This window comes from Lontra canadensis, unplaced genomic scaffold, assembly GCF_010015895.1.
Source record: "Lontra canadensis isolate GAN:19392208 unplaced genomic scaffold, GSC_riverotter_1.0 scaffold27, whole genome shotgun sequence".
Taxonomy (NCBI): Eukaryota; Metazoa; Chordata; class Mammalia; order Carnivora; family Mustelidae; genus Lontra; species Lontra canadensis.
The window spans coordinates 19,342,351-19,355,535 of record NW_022631021.1 but is presented as its reverse complement, the minus strand read 5'-3'; the positions used below and the strand labels follow the sequence as shown (position 1 = coordinate 19,355,535).

General features: G+C 50.9%; 1 protein-coding gene across 2 annotated transcripts in view; it reads right to left on the bottom strand.

Moving 5' to 3' along the window:
• Positions 1–9,282, bottom strand: part of TRAM2 (translocation associated membrane protein 2) — a 78,366-nt gene extending 69,084 nt beyond the window's left edge. The window contains exon 1 of one of the 2 annotated variants that reach the window (XM_032864533.1): positions 9,042–9,282. In XM_032864533.1, the coding sequence (XP_032720424.1) occupies positions 9,042–9,161 (120 nt within the window). In that variant the 5' untranslated portion in view covers positions 9,162–9,282. The remainder of the gene's footprint in view (positions 1–9,041) is intronic. The other variant, XM_032864534.1, reaches the window with a different exon arrangement.
• Between the last annotated feature and the right edge of the window lie 3,903 nt (positions 9,283–13,185).

The window sequence follows — 13,185 nt, the reverse complement described above, 5'->3', positions numbered from 1 at the left end:
CCTGCATCGCATCCTTCCCATGCCATCCTACTTCTTAGCTACGCTCCAAACAGAGGAGGCAGACACAAAGGGGGTTTCTGCAAAGTCAAGGTATCACTCCAAGCCTGTCCAAGCCCAGTAAGAACAACAGGTAGCAGGTACTAAGCACTTAGCCTGTGCCAGGCCTTCTTCCAAGCTCTGTATTTATATCAACATTTCTGACATATTTTATATCAACGCTCCTAATCCTCCCAACAACTCTGGGGCATATTTTTACTGACGTGTGAACTACAGCAGAGAGGTGAAACCACTTACCAAGAGGACACCGCGAAGACACGAGGACGTGATAAACCAGAGCAGATCCAGAGGTAGAACCCTGACCTTAGCCACAGTGATCCGGGGCCTCTAACGGTGTCCCCACAGAACCACACCACAAGATACTGCTTATGACTACAAAAACAAACAGAAACGAGCCCTCAGAAAGCAACGTGTGCCCCAGCACGGTCCAACAGAACTCTCTGCGGTGATGGAAACGCTCTATCTGTGTCTGTGCTCCTGAGATGTGAACTGTGGCCCGTGTGACCCAGGAACTGAACTTCCCATTTCGTTTCACGTTGGTGAAGTGGAATGGCCACACGTGGCTGGTGGCCACCTGCCAGATATGGACCCAATTCTGACTGGCAACTTAAGTCGTATACACATTCCCCAGCCCTGTTCTGTGTAACCACGTGAAAATGGCATGACCGAGCCACACAACAGTTGACAACCCAGCAAGCAAATGGGGTCCCAGAGAGCCGAGGGGCTTGCATGGGCCACGTAGCCATTTAGTGGCAGAGACCCAACAAGAATCCAGGCCACCAGGTCTTAGTCCCCTGCCCTTGCCCCCACGTGCTTCCATGTCCGGGTCAGGACTCAAGCCTCGAGGACTCTGGAGGAGGAGCACGTGTTCACACTTTGCACCAAACCAGAGAGCAAACTGCAACTTAAAACAACAACCACCACAACGAAGAGAAACAGCTATCAATCATTCCTTTCTACCTTCAAGGCAACAGTCACAAAATCCATACGGACAAGTGATTCCTTGCCCAAGAGGCCAAAAGTTGATCCAGTGCAAAGTCAGACTACAAAGGACACACACTCTAAACTCCAGAAGCATTGGGTCTGAAAAGTTCAATTCTGCTCCAAGTTCCAAGGAATTCTCAGCAGGAAACCAGGCATTGTGAAGCAAGCCCAGTGATTTCCTGCAGGACTCCAGGAATTGCTGGAGGGAAGGCCTGCTTGCCCCAGGAGTGCTCCTTCAGGTTAGGAGCCCCCAGACTGCTCTTCACATTCAGGAAAGGAGCCCGTAATACATCCCCGGCACCTCTAGGCCTTAAGGCAACATTCTCACCAACTCTCAACGCTATCTTTCGCCAGATCCCACACTGTACGGGCGCACAGACCAGACTGTAAACACTTGCTGACTAACCAGGATGATCCCGGGCATTCTTCAAAGCAAGTGTGGGGGTAGGCGGAGGGAGCAGCAAATCACATCTCTATCTTTTGTCTCAAGGTAGACACAGCCCTCTGCCTCCCCAAAAGTCAACGAAATCTTTCTGATAGTGGTGGGTCACTAAAAAGTCTCTTCTTAAAAATTTCTGTAACCTATGCCTTTATAATAAAAATGAGGGAACAAAGTGATTAATAATACTCTGCCCTGAGGCGCCTGGCTGGCTCAGCCAGTAGAGCATGTGACTTTTAATCTCCAGGTCATGAGTTCGAGCCCCATGTTGGGCATAGAGCCTACCAAAACAAAAACAAAAACAAACAAACAAACAAAAAAAAACCCCTGCTTTTGCAAACTTCAGGAGCTTTATTAAGAAATCCTCACCCCACTTCAAAGACAGGGCATCTGAGGTTCTGAGGATGCTATCCTTCTTATCCCAGGTATGATCGTCACTTCCATTAACCCAAAAGGAACATTTCAGATCATGTTGGAGTTTGATGGCAAAAATCTTAAGAAATCATATGGACGAGTTCTCCTAACCTCAATCAATAAAGACCTCCTGGGGCGTCTGGATGGCTCAGTTGGTTAAGTATCCCACTCTTGATTTGAGGCTCAGGTCGAGACCTCAGGCTCCTGGGATCAAGCTCCCCGCTCAGCAGATAGGCTGCCAGAGATTCTCCCTCCCCCTCTGCCTCTGCCTCGGCTCACACTTTGCTCACTCTCTCAATGAAATAAATAAATCTTAACCCACTGAGCCACCCAGGCACCCCGGAAATAAATAAGTCTTTAAAAAAATAAATAAAGACCTCCTAGTACTAGAAATCACATCTGTGCACACAAGCAGGGACAAACACACACACAGAGCCTTGGTCAGCTCACTTATTCTCAAAGCTATAAAGTACAAGACTACCCGCTGTGCGTCACAGGTTTCTAAATGACCACCGTTCTTGTCCTCTAACAACTGACAATGCCACACTCAGGATGTTGGGGCTCAGTAAACCACCCCCTTCCATCAGCAGCAGTGGTTTGAGGTTGAGGCCCGACAGTCTGTCTGTAAGCTGCACCTGCCACTTATATCAAGTTCAAGGCCTGATGCCCCTCCACAAAGAGTTTACCAGCTTCAAGCTACCCTGCAGTGACCTCTCTGAGGACAAGGACCCCAACTTCTTCATCTGCATTCCCAGAGCTCAATGCAGGCACACAGCCGGAATTCAATACACAGCTGCCAAATTAACCAACGTGGAACACCTAACAAAGATGTATCAATTGCAAGCTTCCTCGCATACCCTTGCATTCAAAGGCACCATCGAGAATTCCAGGGGGCAAATGTGTAGAAAATTCCCTAAACTTGAGTCAGAAGATGTACGTTCAAGCCCCACATTTGCCAGAAATTCCCTCTACTGTCCTGGGCAACTGTCCCAACCTCTGAGAGTCTTATTTTCCTTTTCTATAAACAGTAGATGACTTCGAGGTTTCCCTCTAACCCTTCAACTCATGACATGTGGAAGAAAGATATGCCCTTGGGCTATGGCCACAATATTAACTTAAGGATAAGGGCAATGAAAATAGAACAGTTGGAGGCAGCTCCGCTTACCCAGATGTGGGCTAACGAAAGGCAGTAACTTTCAGGGCAGGTAACGCCCCCGCCCATTCGCCTATATTCACGTGGGATACAGGAGTTTGGGTCCCTCTCGGTAGTCTCTCGCTCAGGGAGATGCACATTTCAGTGACTGTTCCAGGCAGAAAAACCTCCGAATGGAACAACGACCTGCAGACATTACTTCCAGGTAATAAACAGATTCCGCTCAGACAAAGAAAAATAAAGCAGCCTGTGGCTACATTCCACAGACTCCCCGTTCATGGAAGCATTAGGGCTGAGCTCTAAATGTGAGCCAGACGTTGCTGAATTCTTATTTTGGCTCCAGCTCTAACTCGGAGGGAATGGTCCTTGGCCAAGTCTCTCCTCTGGAAGCCAGGCTCTGGATGGGTATGACAACCCCCATAAACCATCCAGATTACAGGGTGAGGCTAGTAAAGCATTTCACAGAGGGAAAGGGCTGCCAACCCCTCAAGACACATGAGGGAAGCCGTCAAGAGGCAACGTGGCTCGGGCGGAGAGCCACGGAGCAGTGCCTCACCTAACCCTGGGCTCCCGCAAACTCACCAGAGGGCTTCAGGGGCCCTCAGATCCACCCCCCACCCTCACAATCTGGCTCCACTTCCTCTGCTGAAAAGCAAGGAACGCTGTGTGAACCCACATGGGCCAGAAGAGCTGCCTGCAAAGCTCTTCAAACCACACCATGAACTCGAAACGCCAACCAGCTGTGACGAGGTTGGGGTTGGGCTCTCCTCCACTGTGGGGCACCTGAGACAGCAGAGGTAAATCAAGGCAGAGCAAGGGACTGTGTAAAAGATAAAGGTCTGCCCGTGAAATAAGAAGGGCTATGTCAGGAGCCATGTTAGTAGTTTCACTGTTTTCTTTTTCTCCTTTCCCCACCCTCCTCCTTCCTTTAACCATTAGGTACCAGTGGATACCAGATACAGGGCGCTGGATGAAAAGGTGAAGAGATAGCATCGGGCAGTTTCCCACTGAAGCCTGCTAAGAGCGCTCTCGCTGATTAGAAAGCACTTCTGTCGTTTGGGAACTCTAATCCGGTCTTATCAACCCTCTGGCTTCATCGTTTACCAGGGTGGGAACAGGAGGCACATCAGCTCTGCGACGGAGTGATTTCTGGGGCCCCTGCCCACGACGAAGCAGATCAAAAGGGAGCTCATGCCTGCCAGAGTGAAGTTTTCACCATAGCAACACATGTACTCTACAAACAGTCAGGACTGAGGAGCTCTGTTGTGACTGGTCCGGACAGTGCCCCCGAGAAAGCAGCAACGGAGGGCTCAGAAAACAGAGCGAGCAAGAGAAAAGTGGCACCCATTTAGCGTGCAGGGCGGTCCCCTCGCTGTTCTGACTCCTGCGCACAGCTGACAGAGGCTGCCCAGGGACCCACAGCCCTTGTTCTAATGCACTGGATGTCACACAGAAAAGAGATGTTCTCCCAAGAGCAGCTGTCCCCCAGGCGACCTGGGGAAAAGAGGGACCCAGGGTAGAGCAAAAATCCCCTTTGGTGAGCAAATGGCCAGCACTGGAAATCACGAGGGCAAGGTCTCACAGCAACACATGTCACTCCTAAAATGAAACGCGTCCCCGGTGGCCCACGAGTCAGTATGATGGTGGAAGGTGTGCTGGTAAGACCCAGCAATGAAGCCAAGGAGAGCAGCAATCAGCATGGTCGTTGTCACTGAGGCCATCAATCAAGAGCTCGTGGGCCAGGCACAGTGCCAGGCCTTTATACAGGTCTCAGTCTTCATCCTGAAATAAGGGTCTAAAACTCACAAAATGATCAATGCCACCTTTCTGGATATCACATCTTGGCCAAGGGAAGACACAGGGATGGCTGATGAGCTATTAGGTTCCATAGGCGAGGCTTAACATGTGAGGCTTGACCAGGAGAAGAACTAGCTCCCAGATTCTGCTCCGTTGCTCAGATCACTGAGCGAAATCCAACCACAGAACAAGGGCACCCAAAAGAGTGAGTAACCCTTCTCGGTTTCCCTGGACTCATTTCTCTAGACCACCACTGAAGGTCGTCGACGTCAGAGCCTAGACAGGATACTGCATAAAGTCAAAAGCTATAAAAACTGGTGGAGAAACATCTTCAAAAGTGCACTGGAAGGTACAGTCAAAGAAATAACCGATGTTCGCAGACACAGGCTGGTGCCATTTACCTGCGTCTCCTTCACAGAAGCACAATGGAAGCAGAACTGTTTCCTGAGGCTAACAGACGGGACGGGCACCTGGCTTTGGGTTACAACGCCGATCCGTATGTCTGGGAGGATGTGAACCCGTGCCACGGAGCCCATGCACTAACAGGACTCCCATTGTATACGCAGCACACGTGTCATCCTGACAAGTCAATCACGGTGTCAGGAACAGGGAAGAAGGCAGCTCTATCGCAGCTACCCCTGAAAGCAGCAAAACCAGCCACCACTGGAAAAGAGCTCTGGGGCCTGAACCCTTAAGTCATGGCAGACCAAACTGGGAACCGCATCTACAAATGACAGGCCTAGGACTGTAGAAATATTTCCTTGTCACAGAGCCGGCAGAGCCTGCAAACGAGCTTTAAAACTAACAAAAAAGTTTCTGTTTCAAAATGACATTTTAGAGGTAATGTATAACTGCTTCCTCTCTGTTCGATGCACGCCCCCTACCCCCCCGCCCGCCTTTTTCTCATTCTCCATTCACTAATGAGAGAGTTTTCCTCTTTCCCTGCCTGTTTCAGTTTGAAACGTGGCACTGAAGAGGCCACGGGAAAGCAAAGGGAAAGGGGAGGGGAAGGCTGCTCCGATCTGACGCACGCACACACCCCCGGGCGGGCCGCCCACACCCTGAAGGAGGGTCAGGCCCAACTTGACCGCCACCAGGACCAAAGAACCAAACCACTGGGTAGAAAACTCCCACTTGCACCAACTCCCCCGAAAGCAGAGTTAAGAAAGAGAAAGCTGGAAGGGAAGGAGGGGGAAAATAAAGCTCCACATTCCTGACATTTTTTAGCCAAGTGCTGTGACTGCACAGAACAGCTCTATTCCAAACAGCCTTGCGGAATAGAAAGAAAACCTGGGTGCAGGGCGAAGAACCTGCCCCCCCACACACACCCTGGAAATGAGAGAAGGAATTTTAGGACAGCCCGAAACTAAACCAGAAGGAGGAGGGAGGGGCACTTTCATGTGTGTTCCCCAAAGGAAGTGATCCCCAAGGAAGCTATCCCCAGGGAGGAAATCTGGAGTCATCATCTCCTAGGGTCCTAGGGCGTGGGGAATGAAGGCCTCCCCTAAATGCTGGCAAGCTGAGGGTGAGTTGGGGAGGATCCACCAGCCAGGATGCCAGGGGCTGTGGCTGCCTGGGGGAGGCAGAGGGGTCCAGCTCATTGGCAGAGGCTGGGCAGAGGACCCCAGAGGGAGGAACCGCCAGGAGAGTCACTCCTTGTGGGAAGAATCATAACTGTGTTTTCCTGACTCAGCTTCTGAATGAAGGAACTCTAGCTCTGCCCAAATTAGAAACCCCAGAGCCTGACATCCTCTCTCCCTATCTCCCCTTCCCTTTCCACCCCCTTCCGTTCTCACTTCTAGGAAAAAGGTTGTTAAGTGCTGGACTGCCCCTCCCCCACCATACGCATCCCTACATGTGCCACACCTCCAGGGGAGAACCCAGAAGACCCTAAATAAGATCTAGTAAGTCCTGTGCTGTCCTCGCATACGAGCATACATGGACAATTCCACAACAGACCTCAGACGCACCTTCCAGAAAAGGTGCCCAGTGCTGTAAAGCCAACGGCTGCTGGTCTAAGATTCGGCAGACAGGGGGTGGTGGGAAGACGGAGTCAGTTGGCAGTGCATTTCTGCCAGGGTCCTTTCCAAACTCTCCAGGCCAATCCCAAGATGGGGGGTGGGAGGGCTTTTCTGTTATGTCCTCCATCCTGGACCTTTCTCTTCTGGCAGGTAGGTAGGGCTCCTAACACTTTTCAACTGCCACAAAGTTCCAGTTTCATGCATTGGACTTTCCACAAGATTGAAGGCAGGACAGGGAAGAAGGTACCCAGCTCAAACCGTTAGCAGCTCTTTTAAGCAAAGATAAAACCCACAGAGCCACGAACCTTAGCAGTTGCCTGCCATGCAGCAGAGGTGCAAGTATGCAAGAGACCCCGCTGGCCAAAGGGCCTGTGGCTCTAAGGGCTACAGCTGTCACGTGTGTCTTTCCAACCACTCCCTCCAAGACTGGTGACACGGCGCTGGGAGGCCTCTTAAGAACAGAAGACAGCAAACAGATACTGAGGATATGGGCTGCAACAAACAAAATTCTTGTTTCATTAAGCTAGTACTATGATACAGTACAGGGTCTCAGCAGCAAGCAACCTGTTCTCACATTTGTAGCTTCTGTTTGGGTTCTTATTCTATTGCTTACATGATCTCAGTTAAACCTTTCAATAACCTTGCGAGGAAGACAGGTTTTACTAACCTCTTTAGCCAAAAGGAAACTGAGGCTGCGGTCAACTCCTCAGTCCGACTAGTGACAGAGCAGAGACGGGGACCCAGGGACGACCCTGGTTTGACAGAGTCAGGATGAATATACCATGAGAGTTGTGGGGTGGGGAAAGGAAGGACGGAGGGACAGAAGTGGAGGAGCGCTAGCAAAATCTGGATGGCAGACCGCAATCCTGGTCCCAGGTTTGTTTCCTACAGACCCCGAAGCCCAGCCAAGGGTGCATTCACACATCCAACCCTGACTCGCCACCATGAAAGTGTCCCCAGCCTGAGGACAGCTTCAGGGCTAAGTAGAACCCCTGTCATCCTTAGAGGGGAGATAGGGAACTGAGAGAGAGAGGGCTTCTGAAGGAGAAATTAGCCACACTGGGAAGCCTCCAATTCCAAGGCTGTTTATAAATGGTTACAGCTTCCTAACCCATGCCCAAGAACACAGATAAGCAACACAACCCAGCAGGGAGGACCAGGCACGCCTCAAAGGGGACATCATCCATGAGAGTGAGGGGAGTGTCACTCACATAATCTCACTCTTGAGACAAGATATGCCAGAGCAAGCCTAATACTCACTTTTCTCCAGTTCTTTCCACTTCGGATATCACATTTTTCTCCCTCTCCGGAGCAGAGAATCATTCCCTTGGATTCTGACCCCCAGGTGCCTTATTAAAACTCTGCTTGGTGAGGCCCACACCAGGGCACTGCTGTCCCGGTGAGGACCCATCCTCTCCAGCCCCTGTCCCCCATAGCTCTGAGAGAATCACCTTTCCCCTAAAAACAGAGACTATCCCTGTCCCTCTCCTTGCCCCTGTAACAGGGGAGAAGTTCTGGGTCCACTATAGATGGATCTAAATGAACAGTCCACAGAGTAATAAAGGGTATATGAAACCTCGCCTTTCAGGCAAGGGCGAAAAAAGGGAGGAGGGGCAGGAGGATGGCAGAAGGGCACTGCTGGGATGGGGCCAGGACCACACGTGAACACCCTGAGCATATCCCAGACGTGAGGATGCATTAGAGCTGGAAAACCAGGTGAGACGTGGAAAAGAGTCAAGGTCCCTCCCACTGGAAAAGCCAGAGGGAGCTAGCTGGCGGCCACCGCCTGAGAGGGGGAATTGTGCAATGACCGCGGGTCTGGGAGTCTCCGGGCTTGACTCCAGGACACCAGAAAGGAAACCCCACTAGTCGGGCCAGGGTGGCAGCGCTGCGGTTGATTCAAGGCCAGGCTTAGGATCCAGGGCTGCAGAGAACGCTGCAGGATAGGGTGGGTGCTCAAGGGGGCGGCAGAGCAGGACAAGGCTGGCAGGGCACTGAGCTGAGGGGTGGCGTCCGGGCTGACCAGGAGGCCAAGGGGGCGCAGAGTGCACAAAGCCGGGGTGCGGAGAGCGTACATGGCAGCCAGGCGCCCGGGCTCTGACGGGGACCCGCGGGACCTGCAGGGCTACGCCGGGCGACGCACAAGAGGGGGCACCCCCTCTCCAGTTTCGCTCACCTCGAACATAAGCCCGATGAGGACGCAGAGCACCAAGCAGAAGCCGATGTCCGCATGGTTGTGGATGACGAACTCCTGGCTGAAGAGCGGGTAACTTTTCGTCCTCCTGCGGAAAGCCATGGCAGCGGGCGCGCAGCGGCCGGCGGGGCCCGCACCCTGCGCTCTCGAGCCGCCGCGCAAACTTCTCCAGCCCCGGCCCGGTCAGCCCGCCGGCCCGCTGCCCCGCTCGCCCTCCCGCGCGCCGGCCTAGCGCCCAACAACTTCTGGGGCCCGCCCCCTTCCTCCGCCCGCCCCCGCCCCCGCCGCCCGGAACCGCCCCCGGCCGCAGCCCCCTCCCCACCCGCGGCCAGCACTCCGCGCGCCGGCTTCGCTGCGGCCCCGCCCCCCGCGCGCTTAACCCTCTGGCCGCCGGGACGCGCAGGGGGCGGGGCCGGCGCGCGGGGCGGTGAGCGCGGCCCGGGTCCCCTGGCCCGGCGCCCGCCTCCCGGCCCGCCGCCGCCGCACCCCGCTGCATTCTCGCTGCTGTGGCCGGGCCGCCTGCCGCGCCCAGGGAGCAGGCCGCGGGGGGCGCTGACGCCCGGCCTTGCCGGGACAGGAAGTGGGCCTGGGTTTCCCACTTCTCGGCGCTCGCTTCTTCCTCCGCGGGAAGGGAAGGGCCGGGGAGGCCGCGGCCGGGCCGAGCGGGGTGGGCCGGGTAGCCGGATGCTCCTTGCGGGGCCGAGAGCAGCGCAGGTTCGGTGGAGGGAGGAGGGCTGCCGGCGGGCCTTCCTGCTGGATGCAGCGCCAGGCGCGGATGATCAATGAATCAAGTCAACCAGGTGTTTATTGAGAGCTGGCAGTGACCTAGGCACGGTTCGGATTGCCGGGAATAATGCAACAAACAAAAAAAAAAACCTGCCCCGGGGTGGCCTGTTTTCCAATGAGGGGAGTGGATGAATGGGTGCAGGTCTGCTAACTTCTGAGACATTTGTGCTACTATAAATTAGTTCTACACGTCTTACCCAAATTCTGCCTCAAATATTAATTGCTCTGAAGAATAAACACGTTAGAAGAAAAAAGAGGCACTGTCTCATGTAAAGTTTCTATTTAATATTAAGGTTTAAAAGTACTCCTGGAAAGGACAAAATGTATTTTTAATAAATTAATTTATATAGGCAAATATTGGATTCATTCCTACCAGTAATGAAGGAGCCAACTAATCACTTTATAGCTGTGCAAAAATGCAAAATGAACAAAGAACTCTTTAATTCCTATTCTCTTTTTCATTAGGTCCACAGTTATTTCACTTCTAAGTAAATACAATTTCTTAAACATGGCACGTGTACGAAATGTGCTTGAGACAGGCCTTGACTTCCTAGATAAATTTGACATCTGAAGTTTCTTCACTTGTCAGTATTTAGCATACAACCTTTGGTCTTTAATTTGTATGACTTCAGGAAATGAGAAAGTAATGCCTATATTCGACTAAACATTTAACTTCAAGGCTGACCTTTCTTCAAGCTGGACCCAAGTCTCATGAGGAATAGAAAGATCAAGAACTATAGAGCATCTTAATTTTTCATCTATGAAAAGGTGTTCATATTTTCAAACTGCAGCCACATCTATTAGGTTGAACCCTATGCAATCAGTTTCTCTATAGGTCAAAACTAGAATACCAGCATTTCAGAGGGTTCAACCTAATACTTTGCTCATGTTTCCGCATGATCATTTGTAGAGGATATCATGGTGGGAATTTCTTGTAAAAAGTGGGATACTGTCAACCTCTTTACACTGTGTTCAGGCTGAAAGTCCCAGAAGATAGTTAGGAATTATAACCTCCAGGTTTATAAATGAGAAATGCAAAGTGGATAGCTTAGACATTGCTCATACTGATGACTGCCAGCCCTGAATCCTTTCAAATGCAATTGAACAACTAGACAAAGGGTTCTTAGATGCATGGTTTGGTATTCACTACCTCGAAACCCCAGGGAGGAAGCACTAGGTGCCTACTTCAGCCGTCCCAGCCATCTCTAAGTCCTAGTTTTGTTTTGTTTTGTTTTGTTTTGTTTTTTAAGATTTTATTTACTTATTTGATACACACAGACAGAGATCACAAGTAGGCAGAGCAGCAGGCAGAGAGAGAGAGGGAAGCAGGCTCCCTGCTGCGGGGCTCAATCCAGGACCCTGGGATCATGACCAGAGCCAAAGGCAGAGGCTTAACCCATTGAGCCACCCAGGCGCCCCTCTAAGTCCTAGTTTCAAAACCATCTTCAACCCCAGACAGACCTCTTCCCAACTCCTCATCCAATCGGGCATGGAGCCTATGAATCTCAGCACCTCAGAACAACCTCCCAACAATCCCCCAACCCAACATTCTTCACCTGGCCCACACTAATTACCCACAGATACCCTGCCTCGAGTATCCCCCTCCTTTAATACACCATTCCATCAGAAATATCTGTTGAGCACCTACTAAGTGCCAAACACTGTGCTAGTTACCAGGGACGAAAGATAAGACAATCCATGTGTGGTGGTTTTAAAATATGTCCTCAGATTCTTTGATACTCCCTTCAAGCAGTGGCAATTGATCCCTCCTCTCGAATGTGGCTGGACTTGGCAGATCACTTCTAATAAATAGAATATGGCATAAGTGATGGTGTGTGACTCCTAAGACTAGGTCATGAAAGATATTTTTGTTTCCCCCTTTCTGTCTTAGATCACTTGTTCTGGGGGAAGCCGACTTCCCCATTGTGAAGATACTCAAGCAGCTTTATGGAGAGGTCCATGTGGCCAAGAACCAAGGCCTCCTGCCAACAGCCAGCACTAATTTGCCAGGCTTGCCACCTTGGAAAGATCTTGTAGCCCTCGTCAAGTCTTTACGAACACAGTCCCAGCCGACTGCAGTCCCATCTGACCTCTTGACCGGATTTGGAACTGCTTTAATATAAGATCTACAGGAGTGAAAGGAATCAAAACTTTTTTTTTTAAGATTTTATTTATTTTTTTGACAGACAGAGATCACAAGTAGGCAGAAGAAAGAGGAAGGGAAGCAGGCTCCCTGCTGAGCAGAGAACCCAATGCGGGACTCAATCCCACGACTCTGGGATCATGACCTAAGCGGAAGGCAGAGGCTTTAACCCACTGAGCCACCCAGGTGCCCCAAAAGGAATCAAAACTTAAAGCTGGGATGATATAAATGATGGTGGCGTCATTAAAAAAAACTATGTGGGCGTGCCTGGGTGCTGCAGTCGGTTAAGCGCTGCCTTCCACTCAGGTCATGATCCCATGGTCCTGGGATTGAGCCCCACATCGGGCTCCCTGCCTGCTTCTCCCTCTTCCTCTTCCTCTCCCCGCTGCTTGTGGGCCTGAGCTCTCTCTCTCTCTCTCTCTCTGTCAAATAAATAAATATAATTTTTTTAAATAAAAAATAATTTAAAAGTTTTTGTGGAACAACAGAGAAAGAGCAGGCATAAGAGGAGAAGATGGCCTCACCTTTGAATAAGCTGGGCTTGAGGAGTCACGAGACATCCAGATCGCCACTTTGACAGCTCAGGTAAAAATGGTTGTTCGACTGGAGTTAGGGAGGGAAACCCAGAATTAAAGGTGTTTGTGGTTCATCTGCAATGGGACTGTTGAAGCCGAGAGGCTGGAAGTAAGCGATCCCCGGAGAGTGTGCTGAGTGAGAAAAAGCCTGAGGGCAGCAGCATCCTAAATAGGGAACCCCAAGCCGAGAAGGGAGGAGAAGAAAAGGCAAAGTGTGGGGTGCCGGAAGCCAGGACACAGGCATTTCACAAGGCTAGGGTAAATCGGGCAGGATGCAAATAAAATGAAGCCCCTAGATGCAGTCATTATGGAATTTGAGAGCATCTTTTTTTTTTTAGAGCCATTTTTAAATGGACATTGGAGTGGGCTTCACTGTGGGTAGAAGATGAGAAAAGGAGGTGAGAGAGTAGTCTATTCTTTTGAGAAGTTTGGTGAGGAAAGGGAAATTAATAGTGTCTTGGGGGATAGAGAGGATATAAGGCAGGATCTTTAAATTACATATTTTTTTTGAGATTGGACCATGTTTGGAGAAGAAACAAGAGAGAAAAGGCAGAACTGAAAATACTTAAAATAATACTAGAGATCATTGAAAAATCAAGGAGAACAGCTCCAACCATAAGCG